The 25,504-nt window shown below is 48.4% G+C and overlaps 1 protein-coding gene across 7 annotated transcripts in view; it reads right to left on the bottom strand.

Annotated features, from left to right (window-relative positions):
* Positions 1-25,504, bottom strand: part of LOC119435958 (importin-4) — a 175,526-nt gene that overhangs the window by 88,951 nt on the left and 61,071 nt on the right. For all 7 annotated transcript variants that reach the window (XM_049673006.1, XM_049672998.1, XM_049673013.1 and 4 more), the window contains exons 12-14: positions 21,352-21,405; positions 18,689-18,798; positions 12,018-12,126 (exon numbers count right to left, since the gene is read on the bottom strand). In XM_049673006.1, coding sequence (XP_049528963.1) covers positions 12,018-12,126; positions 18,689-18,798; positions 21,352-21,405 — 273 coding nt within the window. The remainder of the gene's footprint in view (positions 1-12,017; positions 12,127-18,688; positions 18,799-21,351; positions 21,406-25,504) is intronic.

Raw genomic sequence — 25,504 nt, 5'->3', positions numbered from 1 at the left:
ACTCTCGATATATCGATCGTCAAGTGGCGCAATAGTGCTTCCAGAAGTTGCCTTTCCCTTGTTTACCCCGCCCACACAGCCCAAAAGTGGTTTAGCCCGGCGGCGCATGGGTGGCTCTATCCACCCGCTCTAACTACCTTGACCGCGTCATATCGGGCAAGCCGTCGGCACCCCCCCTGCAAAAAATGATACTGGCCCGCCTGCAGCGCTTGCTCAGACAGCCAATCATAGGCTCTTGTACTCTCGTCGTGCAAGTTAAAGTTGTCTCGCTGCTTTTCTCGCTCACTGTATTTGCCCTTTGAGGACAACATTGCTGACATCGTGCCGAACACAAGTGAAAGCGGGCACAATGAGGAAAGCAACGAGGATCCTCTGCCCACATCTTCCGAGGTGATTGGTGCACTCGCACTAGCCCGGTGCTTCTGCGTAAATGTGGAGAAATGCGTGCTGTCGCAGGCAGCTCAAGCAGAAGATACAGGACTACTTCATGCGAAACTAAGCTAGTTTCATCAGTAAAGTGCTTTTATAAATGGTATGTGCTTTTATGATGTCCAATTTTTTAGCAGGCTTATATTGAATTATGCCATACATTGAACTGATAGGCGTTTTTTGCGAGTTCGATATACAGTCGCCGACTGATAAATCGGACGGCAATAATCAGGACATGCTCGGTAATTTATTCAGCTTCGAGGCACTGCCAATGGCCCCGTAGACTTAATATGTAAAGACGACCGACATTTCGGACAGCCGCCAACTCTACATTTGATCCGCGACTGTAGCATACGAGGATTCTGCCACCATTAGAGAGATTTAGCTTGTCCGGTAATCGGGTAAATGCGGGCGTACCGGGCGTTGGGGGCGGAACCGTAAACATGAGCAGCCTGTATGGTGCTGCCACCTGGTGGCGCAGAGCTCAAACAGACAAAAACAGCTAATATTGCAGTAATCAAGTGTATTCTACGTCGCTGCTGGTGTAAATTTTCAGCAGCAACATGATTATGCCACTGCCAAAAATTTACAGCAGCAGCGAAGTAGAATTGGTCACTCGGTTACTGCAATTAGCTGTTTTTTGCCTGTTGAGCTCTGTGCCACTAGGTGGCAGCACCATACAGTTCGCTCACGTTTACGGTTTGGCCACAACGCCTCAACGCCAGGTCCGCCCGCGTTTACCCGATTACTGGACAAGCTAAACCTCTCTATTATCTCCTCTGACAACCTCGACAAGACATGAAGTATGGCTTCAGAGATAAAGGTAAAATGGTAATCCCCGAGGTCTTGTTTCGGTTGCAGCACTACGAGTTGTGTTCAAAAAGAAACTGAACCTTTAGGATAGCGCGCCAACCGGCAGAGGGAGCTCCGCGCTGCGGCTACTGGGCGCATGTAGCAGCAGGTTCAGACAACAAGCTGCCATGTGCTGCGTTTCGCTCTGACCGTCAGTTGGCGAGCTACAGCCGCTGAAGTGAGCACATGAACAAGCTATTCTTCGGATTGTTGCCAAAGTGACAATGAAGGAATTGGAAGAACAGTGTGTGTGTGTGAAGTTCTGCTACAAACTTGGCAAAACTTTCACAGAGACATTTCAGTTGTTTAGCCAAGCATACGGGGAGGACTGTATGAGTCGCACGCAGTGCTATGATTGGTTCAAGCGTTTTGAAGACGGAAGAATGTCGGTCGGTGACGATCCCAAGCTTGGACGACCTTCCACATCCACAGATGATGACCACATCGAGAGAGTTCGAACTGCGATTCGTGGAAATCGTCGTTTGACTGTTCGAGAAGTCACTGACAAAGTAGGTATCAGCGTAGGATCATGTCATGAAATTTTGAGTGACAAACTTGGGATGCGTTGTGTCAGTGCAAAATTCGTGCCGCGTTTGTTGACTGATGAACAGAAGCAAACCCGTGTTGAAATCAGCCAGGAACTGCTTGCCACTGCCAATGACGATGAAAACTTTCTTATGAACATCATAACAGACGATGAGACATGGGTTTATGGCTATGATGTTGAAACAAAAGTGCAGTCATCGCAGTGGGTGGCCAAAGGTTCTCCTTGTCCAAAAAAAAGCACGTACTGTATTTACACGATTGTAGGTCGACCCATTTTTTCAAATTTGACAATCCAATGTTGGGGGGTCGACTTAGAATCGAAACCGAACCGTGTACCGCTGGTAGCGGCAAGAGAAACGAGAAATCAGGGGCGCTACGGCGTGGTTACAACTTTGCACCTACGTTTCCATGGTTACGGTAGAAGCGTAGCATATTAAGTTACCGTATTGCATACATTTTGATTGCGCGCACCACGAGCGCACAGCTCTTTTGGGAGCATCGATCATGGAAGAACCGCCGTATTAGTAGTTGGCGGAAGAGCTTTTCTTTGAGATACGTTTGTTTTCGACGGCCACGCGCATCTGTCACTTCTGCTGTTGTGATGAATCGTCGCGCCTGTCATGAGTGCCAAGAACTTTCGGCGCTCGTTCACAGCAGCGTTCAAACGGGCTGCTATCCTCCATGCCGAGGAAACTAACAACTGCGCAGTGGGACGCAAGTTTGGAGTCAGTGAACGTGTGGTGCGGCAGTGGCGGCTTCAGCGCGAGAAATTTTGGGCCTCCCTGGCTACTGTGTGCCGGTGGGTCCTCTCTGCGGGGGCGGCGGTACCGCGTGATGTCGTGGTGTGGTCGTTCGCGAAGTGTGGACTCGCACTTGATGACAACGTGCTGTGGGACCGCAGCAGCTATGACAGCAGCAGTGCCAGTGAGGTCGACTCTAGTGACGATGAGTAGTCTTAGCAACCCAATCAATAAATTTCCCTTGTGTGAATGCACTCGCGTGGTTTTTCTCCCCCCCCCCCCCCTTTTTTTTTGAGACATGCAATTTTGGGGGGGTCGACTTACAATCGTGTAAATACGGTATGAGTCGGTCAAAAATGAAGGTGATGTTGGTTGTGTTTTTTGACTGTAAAGGCATTGTCCACCAGGAATTTGTGCCACATGGTCAAATGGTAAACAAAGAAGTTTACCAGGGAATCCTAGCATGTTTGAGAGATTCTGTGCACAGTAAGAGAGGCCTGAATTGTGGGAAAATCAGGCTTGGATGTTGCATCATGACAATGCCCCAGCTCACGTGCTGCTCCTTGTCCGCAGCTACTTAGCGAAACACCACACTCCTGCTGTGCCCCACCCACCATATTCTCCAGACCTACCCCCCAGCAGCCTTTTTTCTATTCCCCAAGCTAAAAACCACCTTGAAAGGACGTCGTTTCCAAACAGTAGAGGAGATCCAGGACAATGCGAGAAGAGACCTGCACGCCATTCCAGAAAGTGCGTTCCAGGAGGTTTTCCAATGTAGAGGGGCTACTTTGAAGGGGACAGCACTTAAGATGTTGTACCATAAGCAGTAAAAGTGTTATAGCAAATGTTCGGTTTCTTTTTGAACACACCTCGTACGCCTCAGGTTAAATTACAAATGCTGATCTTGGAGGCTTTGCTGGAATTGTGAGGTCGCATCAACATCGCAATCATCACATCCTATTCCGGCATCCCAGAGCATGGCCCGCTCTTGCCATTCCGTTTGTTTAGTTGGCGTTACAGATAGCGCTCTGCTGGCTCCAAGAAGTCTTTCTCGTGAAGTTATCGACAAGCTACGTCAAATGGCACCAATGGTCCCCTTGCAGTCTGAATAAGTGTTGAGTCGCAGTCCGAATGACCCCGACTCTGCAAGTGAAGAGCCTGAACTGCCACCTACCCCAAGGAGCTCAAATGCGGACACCATTGATGACCTACTAGGCTGCGGTGTGCCAATTCCGGCCGCCGTTAAATTTGAAGACTTTGCAGACGTCGATAGCGTGTTGTGTGCCGAACTGAACGATGACGAAATAATTGAGCAAGTTCTCCCTCCGTCAAACACCGACTCTAACTCGGATAATGATGTGCCGTGCAGATCTGACTCGAGCCTTTGCCTGCAGTCCTTGCATCAGCGTACAGCGACAACAGAAAACCGAACCGGCAGAAACATAGGTGTACTTGGTTGCACGTAAGTGGAAGTGTGTGCAGCAACGAATCGACCACTTTTTCCTTGCACAGGGGCATTAAAACGTAAAGAAATTACCTTTTTTGGGCACATTCGTTTTTTCGGACATTCGATAGTTCGGACTTATTTACGTTCCCCATGAAGTCTGAATTATCGGTCGTCGACTGTAACCGTACGACTGTACACAGTCAACCTACATACAGTCGCCGACCGTTTATTCGGACGCTGAAAATTCGGACATGCTCGTTTATTCGGACACCTTCGCGGCACCGCCACTCGTCCCATTGAAGTAATGTATAACCACGACCGATAGTTCGGACGCTCTGCAGCGCGCCGTTCGATTTTTCGGACTCCGGCGGCCTGGTCAGATGCGACGTCGAACGCCACGATACGGTCACGACAAGCTGGCCGCGATGTTTACATTTTGCTAGGTTGCCAACACTGGAAGGGCGCGCTTGCTATGGTTAGATTGCTGGTGTCTAAATCCACGCAGCACCTACAAGTGTCAGTTGCCGATCTCGAAGGCTATACTTTTGTTGGCTGCACCTATTGGTTGTCGTGTTTCGGATTTAGCCAGTCCAGTATCCATTGACTGTATACCGCGGCCAAACAGCAGGCCAGGCCAAGCCAGTGTGCTTGGAAGTCGGTGCTCGGCCTTTGCGTTGTCAGTTGTTACGTGACCTAGGCCTTGTCAAGAGCCACCTTTCAAGTCTCGCTCTTTTGCTTAGTGCAGGGGTTCTCAAGTGCGTTCATCCCAGGGTATCCTGCTAAGCTCCATAAAGTGCCAAGGAACCCCCCCCCCCGATATAACCGAATGTCGAATTATCGAGGGTATCAAGAAAACACACAAATGCTTCACTACGTCAACACGATTTTATTTACTCAATGAATCGTCAGATCTTGTTTCTATTTAGCACAAGACCAGTGCGGAAGCTGAAATTCTCTTCATCTCATGACTGATTAGCGCTAGCAGCGGCGAAGGCCTTGTGACATCCTTCGCGGCGCGCGTGTTCATCTGAGACGCGCTTTGCAACAACAGGCGCACACCCCGATTATTTTTTCGCCACTCAGCTGCTCGCCAACAAATTGTCCGTTCATTGCGATGTAGCCGGTGATTTTTATCTTCGACAGCTTTGCACTGAGTCAAAGCGAAACCGCTGCGGACGAAACCGCGGCCGCTATCGACGCGATCATGGACGGCGACCTTGCGGTTCAGAAGGCAGGCGGCTGATGCACGCACCAAGTCAAAACGAAACTACCTTTCGCTGCAAGAAGTGCGGACGAAACTGCGGTCGCTATCGACACTGCCATGGGAGGCGACGACGCAGTTGTGAAGGCACGCAGCCGATGCGCGCATCAAGTGAAAACGAAACTACTATTTGCCGCAACCGCTGCGGACGAAACTGCGGTGGTTATCGACGCGATCAGAGATAGCGACTACGCACTTACAGAGGCACGCGGCTAGCCGGCAACGCGGTGTTACTCGCGGCAATAAACGCAAGAATAAAGGCTTTAAATGCACAATTAGGCACGAAGCGCTTCGGCGTTGCTGTCAGTCACGTGCCGCGTACGATTGCCGCTGAGGACCACGGTGATGCGGACTGCGCCACTTCGTTTCGGTTGGACGCGACGCCGTTCTTGCTCTTCTGCGGCGCGCATTTGCGGTGCTCCGCGTTTTTTTTTTTTTTTTTTTCATTTTCCTCCAACGTATAGGTCAGTGCGCCCGCTATCGGCACCTACCCTATCTACAAATAGGAGAAAGGCGCATGGTGGTGAGCTACGGCCTCCGAGATTCAAGTGCGAAAGCTTAGGCGCGCTGCCCGTTCTGAGGAGTTGGGTGGCTACAAGCTGCTTGCGTACTTATTGCGCAGTTCGCGCGTTGCTGCTACGCACTGTGATGTGCTTTTTGACACTCGGGCATGGGTAATGGAGGTTCTTTGGATCAAGCGCACCTCGTGTTTGCCGTTCTAGACACTTGTCGAGAGCGGGACCAGGGAAAATTTATCAGTGGATCGCGAAACCCCGAGCAGGGGCCTGCGGAACCCATAGGTTCCGCGGAACCCACTTTGAGAACCCATGGAAGCCTTAGTGTGTTAGGCCTGATTTGCTTGTTCGATCTCGTCCAGTCGTCGCGTAGTGCGAAATGGCTCCGACGCCTGTCGTGCCATCTGCGCCGACGAGACGTGGCAATTACAAGACTCTGTCTATAGCGATAGCCAGACACTGTCGGAAATAAAGCTGACCTGATCGCGTGTAAGCGTGCATCTGTACAGTCGGGCATTGACAATTTTTTCCGTCCACTGGGACCATAAAGGTACTTTTTTCTGGTGAATCCTTTTTTTCGGACTCTCGATTATTCGGATTTTTTCGCAGTTCCCGTCGAGTCCGAATAAACGGTCGGCGACTGTATATCGAATTCGGATATGTTGAATTATTGCCTATATTGAACAGCTGTAAAATCCCGTTGAAAATCCTATCCCAATGTATAAAGCATAGCAATGTGCTACGTCGTACATCCAACTCTCATTCACCGCCACATTCAATATATTGCATGGTGTGCCGCGTCCCTGCAAGTGCACTTCTCCAATCAGTTCTTGCGCCACTGGAAATATTTTATGCCGACAAATCTGAAACGGCACTGTTTTGGCTGATGCTGTAAAACAAGAGATTGAATCTGATGGGCAGTACATGCCATGGAGGAAAAATGAGCAGGGTACTCTCAGTTTTGCTCGCTGCACATATGGATGGCTCCTGCAAACTGTGGCTATTCGTTATCGGTAAGAGCAGATTGCCACTCTGCTTCAGGAACACAAAAGGCCTTCCAATTCAATACGCATTCCACAAGAAAGCGTGGATGACATCCAATATTTGTATAAGTGGCTCCTGGCATGGGATGGTGAATTGGAGATGCTGCTCTGCTGGCTTTGTCTTCTTGTAGACAAAGGCTTTCCGGGAACAGCATTTTAGGATTCTGTGAGCTGCCAAAATGAATCCAGCCCTGACCTCCACTTGGACAGATCTTTACATCGCAGTTTAAATTTAACAAAACCACTGCACGCTACATACGCACTTCACGGATGACCCTTCCTCTAATGCGGCAGCGGCACAGATGACTCATCGCAGTGTGATTTGCGGGTCTGCGTTAAACACATTTCGTTAGTGCTCACATGGTTACACTTGTGGGAATCCTCGGGCCCCATGACCGCCGCACGTGCAGCGAACGTCGCGTCGAGCGCATGCGCGCCAGGGAGGGTTGTGAGAGGGGTAACTTTCCTTTCGCGGGCAGTGCACTGGAATCGCAAGCGCTATCAGCGCCACCGGGTGTGTCACGTGAGGTTCCTCTGACATCGCCTGAGTCTCTTTGGTCTCCAGCAAGCGGCGATAGCGGAAGGTTCCGCCACCGCTCCCGGATTCCTGCACGTGGTTAGTCAACCGCGTTCTTGCCGCGGCCGCCCGTATCCCCCAGTTGGTAAGTTGGAAGCCCTTTTTTTCCTAGTGCATTGTTCTCTTCAAGGGAACCCTCAATGATGTCAACTATAGCTAGCTGGCCTGCTCGAAGTGTTAGTTTTAGTCGTAATAAATGCTGTCCGAGTGTACACGTGGTTGTCATCAATTGTTTCCTCGAGCTTGTACCGGAAAGCGGTTGACGGGCAGGAATGCGCAACCGCGGGGCTCGGTGTGCCGAGGCAGAGAGCCGTTGGCATCCCCCTCATATCCCGACACACTTGAATGGGAATGGACTGGGATGTTCTGCAAGCTGAAAGCCATATTTTTGAAACTAAAAGTGTGTGTTGCGTGACACACCCGTTTTGAAACTAAAAGTGCGGGCCTAACGTTCCACTTATATGCAGTGTTGACAGTCTGCGGGCGAGTGGGGCGCCAAAAAACCGCGTCAACCGGGGCGGCGAAGAACGCACGTTTAAGCTGCACGCGTTTACAAGTCCACCAACCAATGCGGCAATCGAGCCGCTCTTAAGTGACCGAAATTGATCGGCGTCGCGATTCCTCCTCCGCGGTGTTGACATTCAGCTAGTCTTCTGGCGAGTGGGGTGGGGCAGCGCACAAGCGCGCGGCAAAGTCCCTTACCACGTCAGCCGGGGCGGCCAAAAAACCGCGTCAACCGGGGCGGCGAAGAACGCGCGTTTACAAGTCCACCAACCAATGCGGCAATCGAGCCGCTCTTAAGTGACCGAAATTGGTCGGCGTCGCGATTCCTCCTCCGCGGTGTTGGCATTCAGCTAGTCTTCTGGCGAGTGGGGTGGGGCAGCGCGCAAGCACTCGGCAAAGTCCCTTACCACGTCAGCCGGGGCGGCCAGAAAACCACGTCAACCGGGGCGGTGAAGAACGTGCATTTAAGCTGCACGCGATGCAACGACGTCGACCGGGGCCACAGTGGCCGAGCTGAAGCGCCGATCTAGGGGTTGGAGGGGAAGGGCCGATAACGAAGGGACATACTGGCCGTGATGCTTCGCAATGCTGAGTGGCATGCAAGAAGACCAGTGCTGACTCTTTTAGGGCCGTTGAGGAGACATCCCGGGTAGTCCTTGCCTCCCCTTAAGAACCCTAAAACAGATTAGTTATTGCCCACTTATATGTACTTGTACCTTTTTCGCGCTTTGTCTTTCATAGCATTATCATGCATGGCCTCATGACTGCTGCATATTGCACATAATAATAATCTATATTGCATATAATAATACTCTGAATGAGCTATGAGTTCTTTGAATGGCTTGTCATCAGCCCAATTCCTCCAAGAAGTAAAGCCTCCATTTGATTCAGTAGCCTTCACCTTCTTTTACTTTTTCAATTGGACCTTTCTCTCGTTTATTTTCTCCTTAAATCTTGGCCGCTCATTGACATTGCATTTTTATTCTCCTTAAATCTTAGCTCTGCTCAATGTCCTCCAGGGGTGCAAATGCCAAAATTGGATTTGGAGCAATTTTTGGAGCAGGAAAATCTTGCTTTTGGAGCAGGTTACAGGGGGGGGGGGGGAACACCGCTTTGGAGCACTAATTCCCAAATTTGGAGCAGTTTCACAATTAACACTTACTCATAAACCGCCATAAAATTTACCCGGCATAATAAACGCACCCCCCAACTTTGCATTGGATTTCTGGGGGGGGGGGGGGGAGGTGCGTTCATTACGCAAGTATATACGGTAATTCACATTACCACCGTACGTGAGGGCAGGGGCGCGATCGGAGATCGTTGTTCGCGGCGCGCGTTCAGTTTCGCCGTGCACGGTTGACCTAGGCCGCGCCCGGAGAAATTGAACGCACGCTCCGAACAACGACCTCATCGCGCCCCAGCAGTGCACTGCACGCAACTTTTTCCGCCAAACACGTGCAAAGTACACATGCATTTCTTCGCGAGTGGTTCCCTTTCAGTTTATTTTTTTTTTCCTGACGATATGTCGCGACGTTCCGGCGGTAGTCGAAACATGCAGCAACCGAACCCTTGCTAGTTTTGTACATTGTGTTGCCTACAAAGTTCACGCCGTCAGTGCTGGGTCACTTGCTGTATTGTACAAGCGAGTTTCCCGTGGAGCATGGGTTCTCAAATTGGGTTCCGCAGGCTCGGGGTCCCGCAGGCCCCTTCTCGGGCTTCCGCGAGCCACTGATAAATTTTCCGTGGTCCCGCGCTCGCCAATTAAGTGGCTAAAACGGCGAACAAGAGGTGTGCTCGATTCACAGAACTTCCATTACCCATGCACGAGTGTCAAAAAGCACATCACAGCACGTAACGGCAGTGCGTGAACTGCGCAATAAATCCGCAAGCAGCTTGTAGCCAGCCACCCAACCTTCGAAAACGGGCAGCGTGCCTAAGCTTTCGCTCTTGAATCTCGGAGGCCGTAACTTGCCAACATGCGCACAAAAAAGAAAAGAAAAAATAAATGCACGGAGCACCACAAATGAGCGCCGCGAAAGAGCGAAAACGGCGCTAGCGTCCAAAAACGAAGCGGCGCAGTGCGCATCGCCATGGTCCTCAGCGGCAATCGTACGCGATACATGACTGACAGCAATGCCGGAATGCTTTGTGCTTGTTTGTGCCCTCAAAGCCCTTATTGTTGCGTTAATCGCCGTGCGTAACACCGTGTTGGCGGCTAGCCGCATGCTTCCATAAGTGCGTAGTCGCCATCTGTGATCGCGTTGATAGCCACCACTTTCGTCTGCACCGGTTGCGGCAAACAGTAGTTTCGTTTTGGCTCGGTGCGCGCGTCGGCTGCGTGCCTTCATAACTGCGTAGTTGCCATCCATGATCGCGTAGATAGCGACTACGGATTCGTCCATACTTGTTCCAGCAAATGGTAGTTTCGTTTTGACTTGGCGCGTGCGTCGGCCGCCTGCCATCTGAACCGCAAGGTCGCCATCCATGATCGCGTCGATAACGGCCGCGGTTTCGTCAGCAGCGGTTGCGGCAAGCAGTAGTTGCGCTTTGACTCAGTGCAAAAATGTCAACGATTCAGAGCACCGGCTACATCGCGATGGACGGACGATTTCTTCGTGACCAGCTCCCTAGCGAAAAAATAACCGGATATGCGTGCGGTAGTGAAAAGCGTGTCTGCAGATGAAGACGCGCGCCGCGACCGCGCTGCGAAGGATGTTGCGAGGCCTTCGCCGCTGCTAGCCCTCAGTCAGTCATGAGATGACAAGAATTTCAGCTTCCTCACTGCTTTTGTGCAAAATAGAACCAAGATTTGCTGATGCATTCAGTAAATAAAATCGTGTTGACGTAGTAAGCATTCATTTATTGTTTTCTTGATACTCTGTATAATTCGACATTAGTTTAATTAGGACATTTTATTTCGGTTAATTCGGGGGGGGGGGGGGGGGGGTTCCTTGGCGCTTCATGGAGCTTAGTAGGGTTCCCCAGAACGAACATGCTTAAGAACCCCAGGCGTGGAGTAGTCATACCCGCTCCGCTCATGACCGCGTGCATATACGGCGAGGATGTTGTTGAGTCAACCGGCAATGCCGAACTGCTTTCGTTACTGCAAGCAACGCGCACTCTGCGTCTCCGCGAGATTTTACTGCATATACAACACGCCGCACTGCAACCAGCAGCGCAAATATTCTTCGGCGCCCACCACCAAACATGCCAACGTTTCGTCTGGGCACTACAGTTCGTATCTCGTCTGCGCTACTGGTACTGTAATGGCATGTCAAGCTGCAAGTTACCAATGCGGTCTTTATTTCCCGCTAAAACTAGCGTAACCGAGAAATTTCCCGGCCGATCAGGCGTTTTGGCGCAGCGTGGCGCAATTTCAACGTATATCGCGGTTTTGGCGCAGCTGTTGCACCCCTGGTCCTCACTCCTTAGCACCTTTTTGGCATGCTTTATTTAGGTTCCCAGTAGGTCGGTAACTCCAGCTCTTTCAACAGTCAAGCTTTCGCATGGCATGTCGGGCCTAACGTTCCTTTTCTTTTTATTTCAACAAAGGGCACTTTGAGTAGTCACCGCAGCTCGTCCGACATCCTCCCCCTCCCCTTTCTTGTCGCAGCCTTGTCTTTGTTCTCGTCCTTGTCAGCCTCACCCCGTCTCCTTGTATAACTTGGGTGGTGCAAAATAAACCTTCAATTGTAAGTCAGTGTTTTCTGTGCATCTCACTTTCTTGTCCTGTTTCCCGGTGCTGTTTTTAAATTTAGAAATGAGTGCTGACTAGCACACTGGAAAGGACATGCTTATTCCGCACTCTTCTTTCTACTTAAGTATGACAGTGACATACATGTACTTAATTAGAACGTAATGCTTGAGAGTGAACAGATCAACATTTAAGCGATAGATTTAAAATAAATCACAACCTCATAAAGACAATTTCTTGAAGCACAGAAATGCATACCACTGTGCTCTGCCTATGGGCAGAATTCTACTTAAAGTTGTAATGTGACTCTAGCAGAAGAGCAAATTGAATTACAATTTCGACAAGACTTGTGCACAGGCCAAAATATTTCCCCAACGTTATCTACCAGGCACAAGTATGTCTGGCTTACCTGCAGAAAGTCAGCGAACTGGCCCAATGCAAAGAGAGCAGCGTTCCGAACATGTACATCGTTGTCCAAGACACCCTCACAGATGGCTTGGACAAATGCTGGAAGATGCCTGGGCAATACAGCCATAGTGACTCAAATCAGTAAATGTTGTTGGGCTGTTTTCGTAAAACAATACAGTATTATGTAAGAAAAAAAGCAAGTAATTTTGTTTTGACAGGCAACAATCTCCATATGTACAGCCACTTCAATCATTTAATTAGGATAAGCATCCACTCACACACACACACAGGTGACTTGCGATAGATTTTGTTAAGACCCCAGTATTCCAAGCTTTGATTTGTGCATCACCATGATTAGCAGTTGAGCAACTCTGAACATAATGCACAGATTTTTGTTTTAGTGTGTTGCAACTTGTAGCAAAAAAAAAAATTAAAAACAGTAGAGCCTCTCCAAGACATGAAAAAAGCATACTAACAGGGAAAACGTACAATCTAAAGTCACTAAAACATAAGGCAGACTAAATTGTAACTGACATCTACATAATGTCATTTTTTTATCGCGCAGTTTGTCTAAGATGGTGACCAGAAAACGAAATGAAATTGAGCTGGTGGGAGACACCGGAATACAATGGTGCCACAGCGATACATGACGCTCACTTCACACCACCTGCAGCAGGCAATGGTGGTGTGTTTTTTGCCTATTTAACGCATGCAGTACGCTTCCAACGGCACTTTGTCACATGCACTGTAAAACAGATAGGTGAAGATGCCTTAAGCGGCAACCACATCCACACAATATTCAAGCAACAGTGAGATTGCGAAAAAAGTAGCAGCAAGTTTACATGGTAGTCCAAATAAATACATTTGAGCACATGCAATGAAATCGCAAATGTACTAAGAGGCCGATGTTTTAACCAAGCTGTATTAAAGCTAGGTTTAATGCTGTCATCGCCAGTGGAAATCCGCTCCATGCTGCCAGGCCACCAGCGTGAAATAATGTTGAGCTAGCTGATGAGCAAAACTCAAAACACTTTTGTAGCTCTCGGTGGCTTCTAAGGCCTAACAGTGTCAAAACAAACAACTAATCTCAATAATAATCACAACACAATGCCTGTATTTTGTCCTCAGCATAAGATTAGACAAAGCTATGTGTGATTTTACTATTGATTTTTTTGCTGTCACGGCAGACAAAAAGTTGCAAGAGCGAATTCAGATCGAAGCGGGCTGACTGGTTGCTGCCATGTTGTTGTGCAATCACACAGTTCCCGGCGGAAGTCGCCACCCTGACTTCCGGGCAGCAAGTGAAATTTTCTGGCTGGACAAAAACTGGAGACACGACAAGAGACAGCAATGGATTGCCCTCCGCGACGGCAAAACTTGTCGCTCGTCACTGTAGCTCGAAGCCGTTGCTCGAAAATCGTGTGCATGTGGTTGGGTCTTTAGGATTGGTAGTGAGAGTGTGAGTGTAACGACCTGCGAAAAGATTTGCTGGTACCGGAAAAGGAAACTGAGTGCATGTACTGCGGCTAAGCTGCTGTGGCAGGCGCCGACTGCTCTCAATAGCGCATGCATCACGCCTTTTTTGTTCACATTTGATTTAGCGACGAGAAAACCAGTTTGGTGATGTGTTGAACATTGGTGCTGAAAGGTTGTGTTTTCAAAGAATGTATTTAACGAAAAAAAAAAAAAAAGCGTAACTGTACTGAGTTATGCTGTGTTCTCAATCACGAATGCGGGCGCCGAGAAATAGTACGACATGGGATCATATCAATGAAATTCTACTGTACTATACAGTAGAACCTCGTTCATAGGTTTTCAAAAAGTACGCGAAAAATAAACGCACAATCCAGGAAAACGTACGATCCGAATCCAGTAAAAATTGAAGCTGACAAGCCCATATTGAGGTGCAAGGGCAGAAAACGTTTATTTCTTGCAAAACATAGTTACAGTCGAATCTCGTTAATTCGAACTGAGCTGTGGTCCCGTCAAAGTTATGTGTATTCCAATGGGCGAGAACGCTTGGTAATTCGAACGCAAAAGCATTTGCGACGGTTAATTCGAACAGAACCGCGCACCGACAATGCTCTTAGCAGCACGCCAAATCACGTGGCGGCGCTTCCGACTGGCAATGCTCCGACACCGCCATAAAGCAAAAGCTTAGGAGAGACCCCTCAACGCCGCGCTGAGAAATAAAAAAAAAGAAAAAAAAAATACCTTGCCGAAAATTTCCTCTCTCAAATGGTAAGGTTGCCATTTCAGCGTGGCGCCGGAACACGCGTGTATGTGCCGACGTCTCAGCCAACGCTGTGACTGGGGGGCAGAGGGACGCAACGCAGAGGCCCAGTCCGGCCAACGAAACTGCCCACGCCGACCAATGCTCGCTTCAACGGCAAAAAACGAAACTTTGGGGAGCGGGCTCAGCTGGCGCCGGGCCGGCAGGCGCGAACGGAGACAGTCAAAGGTGAGGGAGTTGAGAGGGAGGGTGAGGGGAGCCACCGAAGCGACGGGGTTGCCGAGGCCAAATGCGCTTCCCAGCCGCCCTCCTCCCTCATCTTCGCGCGCGTCGCCGTGTCGGTGCGGCCCGCTCCCTGAAGTTTCGTTCACTGTCGTTATCAGGATATGAGAGAGAGAAAGAGTGAGATTGTGGTTGTGAAGAGGAAGAGGTGCTATCGGGATGCGAGCGTTGGCCAGCGTGGGCAGTTTCGCGACCCTCGCTCGCTATGTGCTTGCGTGCCGCGATATTTCACGACTCGCACCATTCGTACGTAGCCCTATGGTGTCCCTATGGTAGCCCTATGGCGTTCGTACGTAGCCCTATAAGTCCTTTCAATTCGAACAAATTTTCGGGCCCCTTCAAGTTCGAATTATCGAGATTCTACTGTATTTTCTGCACTGGTGCATCACACCCTTGGAAAGGAACAACTCCTTTTGCGCACATTGCAGATCCCTGTCAGCATTTTCGTTGTCTTTCGTGCGAAAGAAGCTTTGTAAGGCTTCCAGGCCAGCAAGGGCTTCGGCGAAGGTAGCCGGTGGGCGCAAGCCTTCGTTTTCGCCGCCGTCTTCAGGCGCCTCGTCCGCCACCACCTCCGCTACGATCTCGATGAGTCGTAGGGCCGCGCGTGTGCACCGCCTGTTTTTGCCGCTTAGTAGTTCGCGTTGAAGCGAGGCAGCGCAAAGGTCAATTCGCTCGCCGCTGCTGCCGCGCTTCGTCACTTCAGGCGAACAAGCAATGCAGAGAAGTCGCGGAGGGGGGGGATTCAGCACTGCAGAGAAGCCACGCGGCCGCTGTCTGCCGCTTCGCACTTCACAAGCACATGAGAGTGTCTTTGCACACCTGAATGATAATTTTTCGCTGCAGAACGTATCATACGACCGCAGTTTGCTGCAATGCTGAACGTTGCTGCCGAATAATCGTACTTTCTGGGAACGTATTAACCGGAACGTATTAACACATTCCTCTATGGGGTTATGTTTATTTTTCGCGATTGCGAACGTAGGAGCCGGGAAATCGTATTAAGCGGGAACGTATCAGCGAGGTTCTACTGTATAACGATAGACTCAACAAGCACAAGTAATTGGAAGTCTTACAGGGCTGACTTAAGTGTGCTGACTTAAGTTTCACAGTTTGCAATGAGCTGAGCTTCCATTTTTTAACATTAGAAACATGTTTTTGTACGCTACGCAGATGTGTGTGCATCTTTTCTTGGCATCATGCATCCCAAGGTAATTTATTCTAGGTGAGAAATGTTTGTGCAAAGAATGGAAGCAGTTAACGTGAAAATGCATTGTGGTCAGAAGTGGAAAAGGCTTTTAGCATGCAAGCAGAATAATAAAGCAAGGCAGGGCTGGACAGGAACCATGAGCTGGTGTAAGTGTTCACGTGGATTAGCATCCCTCATATTGCCTTCAGTGGAAGTCACATTAGGTAAGGATATTCTCTGTGGAGAGATGACAGCCAAAGCACTACTGAACCCAGCTACTTCAAAATGATGAGCCTTATCAATATCAGAATTTCAGCTTGTTGGTTGCTCATTTTGAAACATGAACAGCATCAAACAGGATGACAATAGGATGTGTATGTTCTTTTCTTCTGTCATAGTGGTATCTGAGTGAAGTAATTTGGCAATTACATTAGATTAACCTAAACCCCCTCTTACATTTTTTTTAGACATTTCAAATAAACACACGCATCGTATACAGAATGCTGCGATGATCATCTTCAGCGAATGCGGCGGTGCTACATGCTGTAGGGACACCACAAATAAAAACAGATGCGCTCCTCTCCTGGCCTTTCTGGTGGTTTTTGGTGCGTAGCGATGTCAACAGGGAGCTCCAGATGATGTTACCAGGGGTAAATTGTGTCAACTGGTTGGTCGACGAGGAACGACAGCCCAACATGACGAGCGCCGACTGTGTGTTTAGAGAAGGGAGGTGTATTTGACCATTGTGCCCTACTGAACCTGTTACGAAGCTTCCATTCAGTCAGCGTCGCATGGAGGGCGATTAATGGCGAACAATGAAGGAGCCTTTCTTATGGTGTGATTTGACCCGTAGCTTTCACGGCGCTGCATAGAGTTGGTGAGAGCACGATGCGGAGAGGAGGCGAGTGGGAAACCGTGGTAGCAATGTAGTCGTTCATCAAATGCCTGTAACTTTGCTATTACTGCGCCAATTAAAAATTTTTTTTTGGCTATATGTTCATTGCAGACTAGTACACATCAGCCACTATATAACTCATTTTTGAGCTGATGTTGGTTTAGGGGCCCTTTCACATTCTTAAAGGACAATATTTACAAAACAGTGCCCTGTAAGCACCAGTAAAAAAATAAATTTCATGCACAGAGTGGTTTGGGTTTCTTCAAGATAACAAAATCCAGGTCACATCTTTAGTTTATATAAATTAACGAGAAAGACAATGTTGCATTGTATGAAAACATGCTAACGGTAGGGCTCTAGCACAGTACAATGCCCCATCTGCTACTGAGGTCAAATAACCAAATGCATCAGGAGCTTGGTTCCTCAGTGGCAGAACATCACAGTTATTGATCATATACTGTGGTATGCCTGAATCCTACAATGAGTACTTGTTAAAGGGACACTAAGGAGAAACAGGAAGTTCAGCTGGAATAAAAGAGGGACCTTCAGGAATGCATGCAGTGTTTGTTGGGTGCAAAAATATGTTATTTGTGGAGAAATTCGTAAACAAAGACTAAATATCTCTTCCTCAATTTCTCTCACCCAAGATTTGGCACTGAAGTAGTGTCGTCACGGATTTCATTGCTCTCAGCTAATCATACGGCATCATGATAAGTCACCGCTTGCGTAAACAGCCGAGGAGCTGGCTGCATCATAGGCTGCATGGCTGCTGTGTTTGCGTTCGCTGCGACTTTTGCTTAGGTGTTCTGTGGCTGAGATGAATACTGTTGCTGACGCCGAACCTTGCAACGAAGAGCTCGCCAGGGAAGCAGGACTGCATTTCAGCGACTTCAGTGAAACGGAGCACGAAACGATCCTCCGCGCTCACGCGGTAGGTGTTCCCGCGTACGATGGTGGTGAGCTGCCAGCAGTGCCGACGGAAAGCGAAGCCTCGTTTTCGTCGACGGAAGGCGAGGCGTCCGGTCCGCCAGGTGACGATGTTCCAGATAGAACAAGGGTAGAAAGTTGCGCACGTACTCGGTATAGTTTTTTCGTGTTTTTTTTTAATGACATTCAGCACTCACCGAACCGCCAGTTTGCTGCTGCAGAGGCACCAGTAGGGGATTTGATGAAAGCGACATTGAGGGAACAGCTGCTCGAGAAAGGACTCGCCTCTGGGGCACGCCAAGATACTTTCTGAGGGCAGGATTATACACATAATCCAAGGACAAGAAATGCGGAGAGCACACCATCGGTTTCTCTGGCTCTTTTGCCGTTTTATCATCGGCAGAGCACTGAGCCATTGCGAACAACGGGGCTCATCGCGCGACACCACATAAAAGGAGACAGTCGGATCAACACTGCCGCTGCCCCTGAGCAAGCGCCTTGCGCCGTTTATACAGCCCTCAACACTACACCCACGAGGCATTTCCTGGCGGTTTCCCGCAAGTCAACGTTTTTCGAGCCACGCAACACACAACCAAACACTGCAACACTGTAGAGCGGTACAGGCGCGCGCGATGATGCAAGGAGCAAAAACGAAACCATCACGACCACATGTAGCGCCATGCCGCTTTTTCTTATTATTTATTTAATTTTGTGCTGAACTTGTACTTTCTCGCTTCAAACGGTTTAAAAGGTTGGCAAATGCTGTTTTGTACATTTAACGTGTATTTCATCTTGCATTTTATTAACAGCGATAAATCGCTCTCGACCAATCGCGACCGGGCTGCATTTGTGATCTCCGATGTCACAAACGTGTAGTGCGGGAAATTCGAAGGGGTGTCAGCACCTATCCTTCAGTTTTTCGCTATTTTCTCGCTTATTAAACTTCTGTTCGCAGTAAGAACGGCATGACTGTGTTCGTGAAAGGATAACCTACCATTAAAGCTCAACTTCCGGTTTCTCTTTAGTGGCCCTTTAAATATAGAAACAATTCTATTGGGCAGACTGGTCAAAAGTCTGTTGTACCCACAAATGCATGTAGAAACACAAATTATTCATCCACAGTTCCCTAAACAGCAAAATTACACTCACTTTTGTCGAATGGCTTCTGAGCACCCCTCAGCAATTACAGCAATGGCAAGATAGGCAGCCCGTCTTTGGGAGGCCTTGTCACTTTTCACATACTTGTCAACATGCTGAAACTGCATTTAATCAAAGAATCAAAACCATTAATGCCAGTAAAATAATACACACACCTCAATGAACACTTACATTATGAAAGTGTAAGTGCATCATCAGCCACGGAAGAAATACGTGCAGCATTGGAAAAAGCACTTTGTTTTTGCATTCTGCCTCTCCTATCTTACAAGAAATTGCAAATTTCCTACCCCCCCCCCCCCCCCAAACACCTATTTTTTTCGCTCTCATTTGCCTGCCAAAGTGACATTAAAGTACAATACAGAAGAGATCATTGTACATTGTTTTCAGAGGTGAAATCTAGTGGAAAACAGTACTGTTAACTCAGATTTTTAAACTTCAGTTTATTTCATAGTGAATGTTCGAAATATTGCAGCGAAGCAGAAACAGCAAATTAGTAGGCAATTTAAAAATCTATAGAAAAAATTGCAATACCTTATTAAAAGGCATATAAGGCAACATGCTCGTGAGGCAATACCGTCGGAGATCCTGCTTATACCTAACTCGGATATATTGAATTACTGTCTATATTAAACTGATGTAAAATCCCCTAGAAAATCCCATGCAAAAGTATAGCGATGTACTACACGTACATCAAACTACCGTTCATTGCCATGTTTGATATAACTAACGCTGCACCGCACCGCTCCTCTGCAAGTGCATTTCTCCTAACAGAGACGCGATCACTTCTTGCGTCATCAGAAATATTTAATGGTGACAAATTTAAAACGGCACTCCTTGGAAAATCCTGTAAAACAAGAGATTCAATCTAAAGGGCAGTACTTGCCATGGCGGAAAAGACAGCAGGGTGCTCTCAGTTCTGCTCCCTGCACATATGGATGGCAAGCACGAAATGTGGCCATTCGTTATAAGAGTAGATTGCCACTCCGCTTCAAGAATGCGAAAGGCCTCCTGGTCCGATACGAATTACACAATAAAGCGTGGATGGCACCATCTTTTCATTGGGTGGGTGCCGCTGGGTATGGGATGCTATGCTAGAGATGCTGCGCTGCTGGGTTTGTCTTGTAAACAAGAGCTTTCCAAGAACAGCATTCTAGGATTCTGTGAGTGGCCAAAATGAATCCAACCCCTACCTCCACTTGGACGGATCTTTACATTACGTAATGATTTGAATTTAACAAAACCATGGCACGCAACATCTGCACTTCGCTTAAAGACCATTGTGCCAGTGGTGTGCAAGAGTCATCGCTGTGCGATCCGCAGGTCCACGCTGAACGCACTGCGTTTGTGCTCGCCCGGTTAAGTGGGAATGAACTTGGATGTTCTGCAAGCTGAAAGTGACTTTTAAAACTACAGTAAAACCTCACTAATTCGACCCTCGTTAATTCAGAAAATTGAATAATTTGGACTCGTCCTCTGGTTCCAGCAGGTGTATGCATTATTCAGTGCAATCAAACTCTCATTAATTCGACGTATTTGGCCGCACACCGGTTAATTCGGACAACTTTCAGAGCTTGGCGAGCGAGGAGAGCCGCAAATGTGCAACGCGAGAGAGCAGGAATGGCGCTAGCATCCTACCGAAACGAAGCAGCGCAGTTCGCATCACTATAGTCATCAACGGAAATCGTACGTGAATGACAGCAACACCACAAAGCTTTGTGCCTATTTGTGCCTAAAGCCTTTATTCTCATGTTTAACACTGTGTTGGCTGCGTGCTTTCATAATTGCATAGTTGCCATCCATGATCACGTCGATTTATTGTGATATCGGTATACAAAATACATGAAAAAGTCCTTCCCCTAAGCCCTGTGACATGAGGAAACCTCACATTTTGCCATGGAAAACTAGAACTGAGTGCCTAGGGAGTGTAGGAAACCTAATGTGCTTGGGTTTCAAGAAACATCAGCCTGGTCTGTATTACACAAGCCAAACGCTCCTTTATTTTGACTTAGTGAGTCGTCCTTGAGCACTTGACTTTGTCACTGATGTATCCTGACAATAATTGTCACTAGCTGCACGGCTGACCTTGCAAGAGAGCACATCACATTGTGTCGGGCTCCTTAGGGTGAAAGTCCCTCGCCTCCTTTTGTGTGTCTGCCATACAATAGGAAACAATGATTGTGGCTTTTTTGATTGTTTAAGTTAATACTATTAAAGAGTGCCCGACAGTCAGTGCTTTCTTGGTCCCATATGGTGTGTGTGTGTGCGTGCATGTGTGCACACATACGGTCATCAAGACTGTCGGTTTGGATCCAAGAGCAGGCCTGAAGAAAAAAAGTTTTAAGGGGCAACAAATCTGGCGACTTTGGTGGCCAAGTGACATGTTTTTCATTTTATCCGCTGGTCTAGAAACTGCTCACTTTGAGCAACTCGGACACAACACACTTCAAAACGTAGTTGATGTATTTGCTCGCTCTTCCATTAATGAAGTATGGACTGAGAATGCAATGTTTGAAAAATTCTACACCATACGTTAACCGCCCATCACTTGGTGCATGTGTTGGTGTAGCTAATATGGGTTGCTTCTAATTCTTATAGACATCACACTTGACCGATGTATTTTCAGTCTCAAGAGTTCACAACAACAGAGAACCCACCAGAGGAGGCAGCAGTTTTTCTGGAGGAAGGTGGAGGGCCATGGTGTCAATGAGCTGCAAGCATGAGGAACTGTGTTAAAGAATGAAGCAGATGCACCATGTATATCAACAGAATAGGCAAACCTTAATATAACACGAACATAACAAAGTAAGTATCAAATTTGGTTGGTCATGCTTTATTTCAATGGGGTATTCGCCTGCTAGTAACAAAACCAAAAATGTGGGATCTTGCAAAGCATCGGTCATGGCAAAGCAATTTTTTGTTCATACCTGGCTCAACATATACAGTGTAGACCGCTTATAACATAAGTCGCCGGAGTCGCGAATATCCGCACTATAAGCGGTACTGAACCTCATTCAGCCGTTATCTGGAAGCGGGCGTTTGCCGGAGTGGGCCGTTTCGTTGGCCGGCCTGGGACAGCGCCGCTGCTTCCCTCTGCGTTGTAGCCGCAGCGTGCAAGGTCAACACATGACTAGAAAGTAGAGGAAGCATAAAGGAGAAAGAACGGTTCACTGCAATTTTCCACACGTGGCTACGCACTATAAGCGGGCATTTGCCGGCGTGGGTCGTTTCGTTGGCCGGCCTGGGACAGCGCCGCTGCTTCCCTCTGCGTTGTAGCCGCAGCGTGCAAGGTCAACACGTGACTAGAAAGTAGAGGAAGCATAAAGGAGAAAGAACGGTTCACTGCAATTTTCTACACGTGGCTGAACCTTTATAACCAAAGCAACAATTTTCAAGGCCCGCACATATGCAAAACATGTGCACCGAGCCGCCACGCGTATGCGACAGTTGAGGAATGCGGCTACAACGATTGCATTCAATTTACAATCGAATCCCGTTAATTCGAGCCAAATCACGCGGCGGCGCCTCCGACCGGCATTGCTCCGGCACCGCCATAGAGTAAAAGCTTAGGAGAAACCCCTTTAATGTCGCGTGCGAACGAAAAAAAAAAAAAAAAAAAAAAAAGGTGGCGAAATTTCACCCTCTCTCAAATGGCTAGGTCGCCGATTCTGCGTTGCGCCGGAACATGCGTGTCCGTGCCGACATCTCGGCCACGCTACCGTAGCCACGTGTAGAAAATTGCAGTGAACCATTCTTTCTCCTTTATGCTTCCTCTACTTTCTAGTCACGTGTTGACCTTGCACGCTGCGGCTACAACGCAGAGGGAAGCAGCGGCGCTGTCCCAGGCCGGCCAACGAAACGGCCCACGCCGGCTTCCCGATAACGGCTGAAAATGAAACTTCGGGGAGCTGGCGCCGGGCCGGCTGGAGCGGCGGCGCCTGACACGGCGGCGGGCACGCACGGTGACAGTCGAAAGTGAGGGAGCTACCAGGGAGGGCGAGGGGAGCCACCGGAGCGGCGGAGTTGCCGAGGCGAAATCCGCTTCCCTGCCGCCCTCCTCCCTCACATTCCACGGTCTCCGCGTGCGCCCTTCGCCGTGATGTGCCGGCACTGCCCGCTCCCCGAAGTTTCATTTACTGCCGTTATCGTGAAGCGAGCATTGGCCGGCGTTGGCAGTTTCGTGGCACTCGCTTGCTATGCGCGCCGTGATATTTCACGACTCGCACTCAAGATTCTGGTTTCAGCATCACTGGCTGTTCGTTCGCACCACGTGCCCTTCTCCTCCACTTCGTCTCTCTTTCTTCCTCGAGCACTCCTTGGGGCGCCCGTTTGAGGGGAGCGCTCGCCGTCTCCGCTGACTTCCGTACTCCCAGGCAGCCGCATTGTAACCGGTATTTCGTTTCCCTCAACTGCACTATAAGCAATACGTGTATACATGGAGTGCTATGGGAAAATTAACGGGAGTCTGAAAAGACCGCACTATATCCGGTCCTGCACTATAAACGGTTACGTTATAAGTGGTCTATACTGTACGTAGGTATACCGGTAGCAAACATGTGAAATGCAGTTGCCAGCTGATTTTTCCGACTTCCAAGTGTAACAATCACCTACCCCTAACAAATGTATAAAGGCAAACAAATTTCCGATGCCGTATGATGTGCTACTCAATTCTTAGTGCATTATCCTGCTTGTGATACTCCAAACATGGCGACTGTGAACAAAGTTGTCATGTCATCATCATCACCCAACATTTATGTCCACTGCAGGATGAAGGCCTCTCCCTGCGATCTCCAATTACCCCTGTCTTGCGCTAGCTGATTCTAACTTGTGCCTGCAACTTTCCTAGCTTCATTGATAGGGAATGTGTGTTGAACGTTGCCAGGTTCAGTTTCCAGTGGCTGCCTGTCTGGACCCAGTGATTCTTAGCACCCTTTGGCGCGTCACAGGTCTGACCGCCGCCTTGGTCAGGTGATCTGCAGCTGCTGGGGAGTGAGGGCCATGGGTTAATTGCAGGAGCCATGAGGGAGGTAGTGGCCGAATACTCCACCAGGGAGTCCAATTCCTGTTTTGATGAGGGAGTGACTTTGCTGAAGCTTAGTGGGCCTTCCTAATTTGGCTGCACCTGGACTAGTAGTGCCCCACTAGCTCTCGGCAATTTTTTTTTTTTGTGTGTCAGGCGCCACTGGTGTCAGGCGCTACTCCATGCCTGAAAATGTAGTGGACTGGAGGAGGATTCGAACTTACGACCTTCAGATTAGAGGCCCGGTGTTCTACCTCTGCTCCACACCGCCACTTTGTCACCACGTCAACTCAGCCCCAAATCGCAACTCTGGCTGCAGACTCCCAACAAAGCAGCACTGGTAAGGCCTCATGGTAAAGGCAGTAAGGCTGTGGCAAAAACATGCTGATGGCCTGTAAAGTGACTGGCCATCGCGGGAAGCCATCGCAGGAAGTTTGGTGTCAATAAGTTTGCATCTGTAGACCTCACTGGTGACCGAGCGTGAGACCACATGCATGGATTAGACTGATGGCTGCAGCTGAAAAGTCTGGACCAGACTTGTACGCAATTAACATGTAAGTAATTACTAGTAATCAATTACGTTTTTTGGTAATTTTGTAATTTAACGATTACTTCGTTTGCTCTTCTGTAATTCTGTGATGAATCACTGTAATTAAATTACTTTTTTCAGTAACCAATTACATGTAAACAGTTACATTTTTGACAAAAAGCGCCGACAGGCCCATGCAGCTCTGAGGGTATATCGAACGTATTTTCCAGTTGTATCTGGCTTCAGTATAACAAAGTTCAATTGCATGTGCATTAAAAATGTGAAACAAAGTCTTTCAAATAAAGTCAGGAGCTTAGTATTTGTGAAAGCTTAGAAGAACTCGAAGGTAAATGCATATGTGTTTTTAGTATAATTAGGTTTCTGACTTTACAGAGTTTGTTTTGCACGAAAAACTTGCAGCTGTTTATTGGCATTTATTTTTTTTAAATCCAAGCATCTAAGTCCGCTGCTAAAAAAAAAAAGTCAAAGAAAATGAGATAGCAATAAGCAGAACAATTTCAATGTGAGCTTGTGCATACTCTTGGTGCACATCAGAAAAATGTCACTAGTATGTATTACCAGAGTTCTTACATGTTTTTCTGCTCACGAAACTCTGCCGTCACGCTATGGGAGAGGTTCATACGCTGCCCAAAGCTGCCGTGACGCGGCGTCACTCTGCCACAGAGGGCATTGTTCGCATACCGAAACGCTTACGTGGTGCGAGGCGAGCTGAGTGATTGGGTGCGTTCTGTGCATGTGCTGCGCTATTTTTCGAGTGCTGGATGGTTTAGTTGAAGCGGCGGGGTGGGACAACGATGCCGAACACATGTTGCATGCCAGGATGCTGTTCCAGCTACAAGGGCACGACCAAAAAGGTGTCGTTCTGTTTACATATTGATATTGGCATTTTTTTCACGAGAGAAAGAAACAAGCAGATGCAAGCAAAGGGGCGAGCTTCATGTCCAGCAGAGGGTGGTAGGAAACCAACCAGTTGAAGGGGTACCAGTTAAAGGGGTGCAGTAGGTATCACGATTATCGTGTAAAGGCGACCACTTACAAAAATCACGATTATCGTGTAAAGGCGACCACTTACAAAAAATTGCAATGCTGATGATGAAGGAGAACAAGGGTGTTGCAAGGTCTATCAGGGCATTGATGATAGAAAACATATTTGTTTCATGCTTTGTTGCAACCTCAATTTGTGTTGTACTAGTGTAGAGTAGTTCACATGACAGCAATAGCGCCTTCACTGCAACAATCT

Source organism: Dermacentor silvarum, chromosome 1 (assembly GCF_013339745.2).
Source record: "Dermacentor silvarum isolate Dsil-2018 chromosome 1, BIME_Dsil_1.4, whole genome shotgun sequence".
Classification (NCBI taxonomy): Eukaryota; Metazoa; Arthropoda; class Arachnida; order Ixodida; family Ixodidae; genus Dermacentor; species Dermacentor silvarum.
Note: the sequence above shows the minus strand (reverse complement) of the source record. Positions and strands in the feature narration are given on the sequence as shown.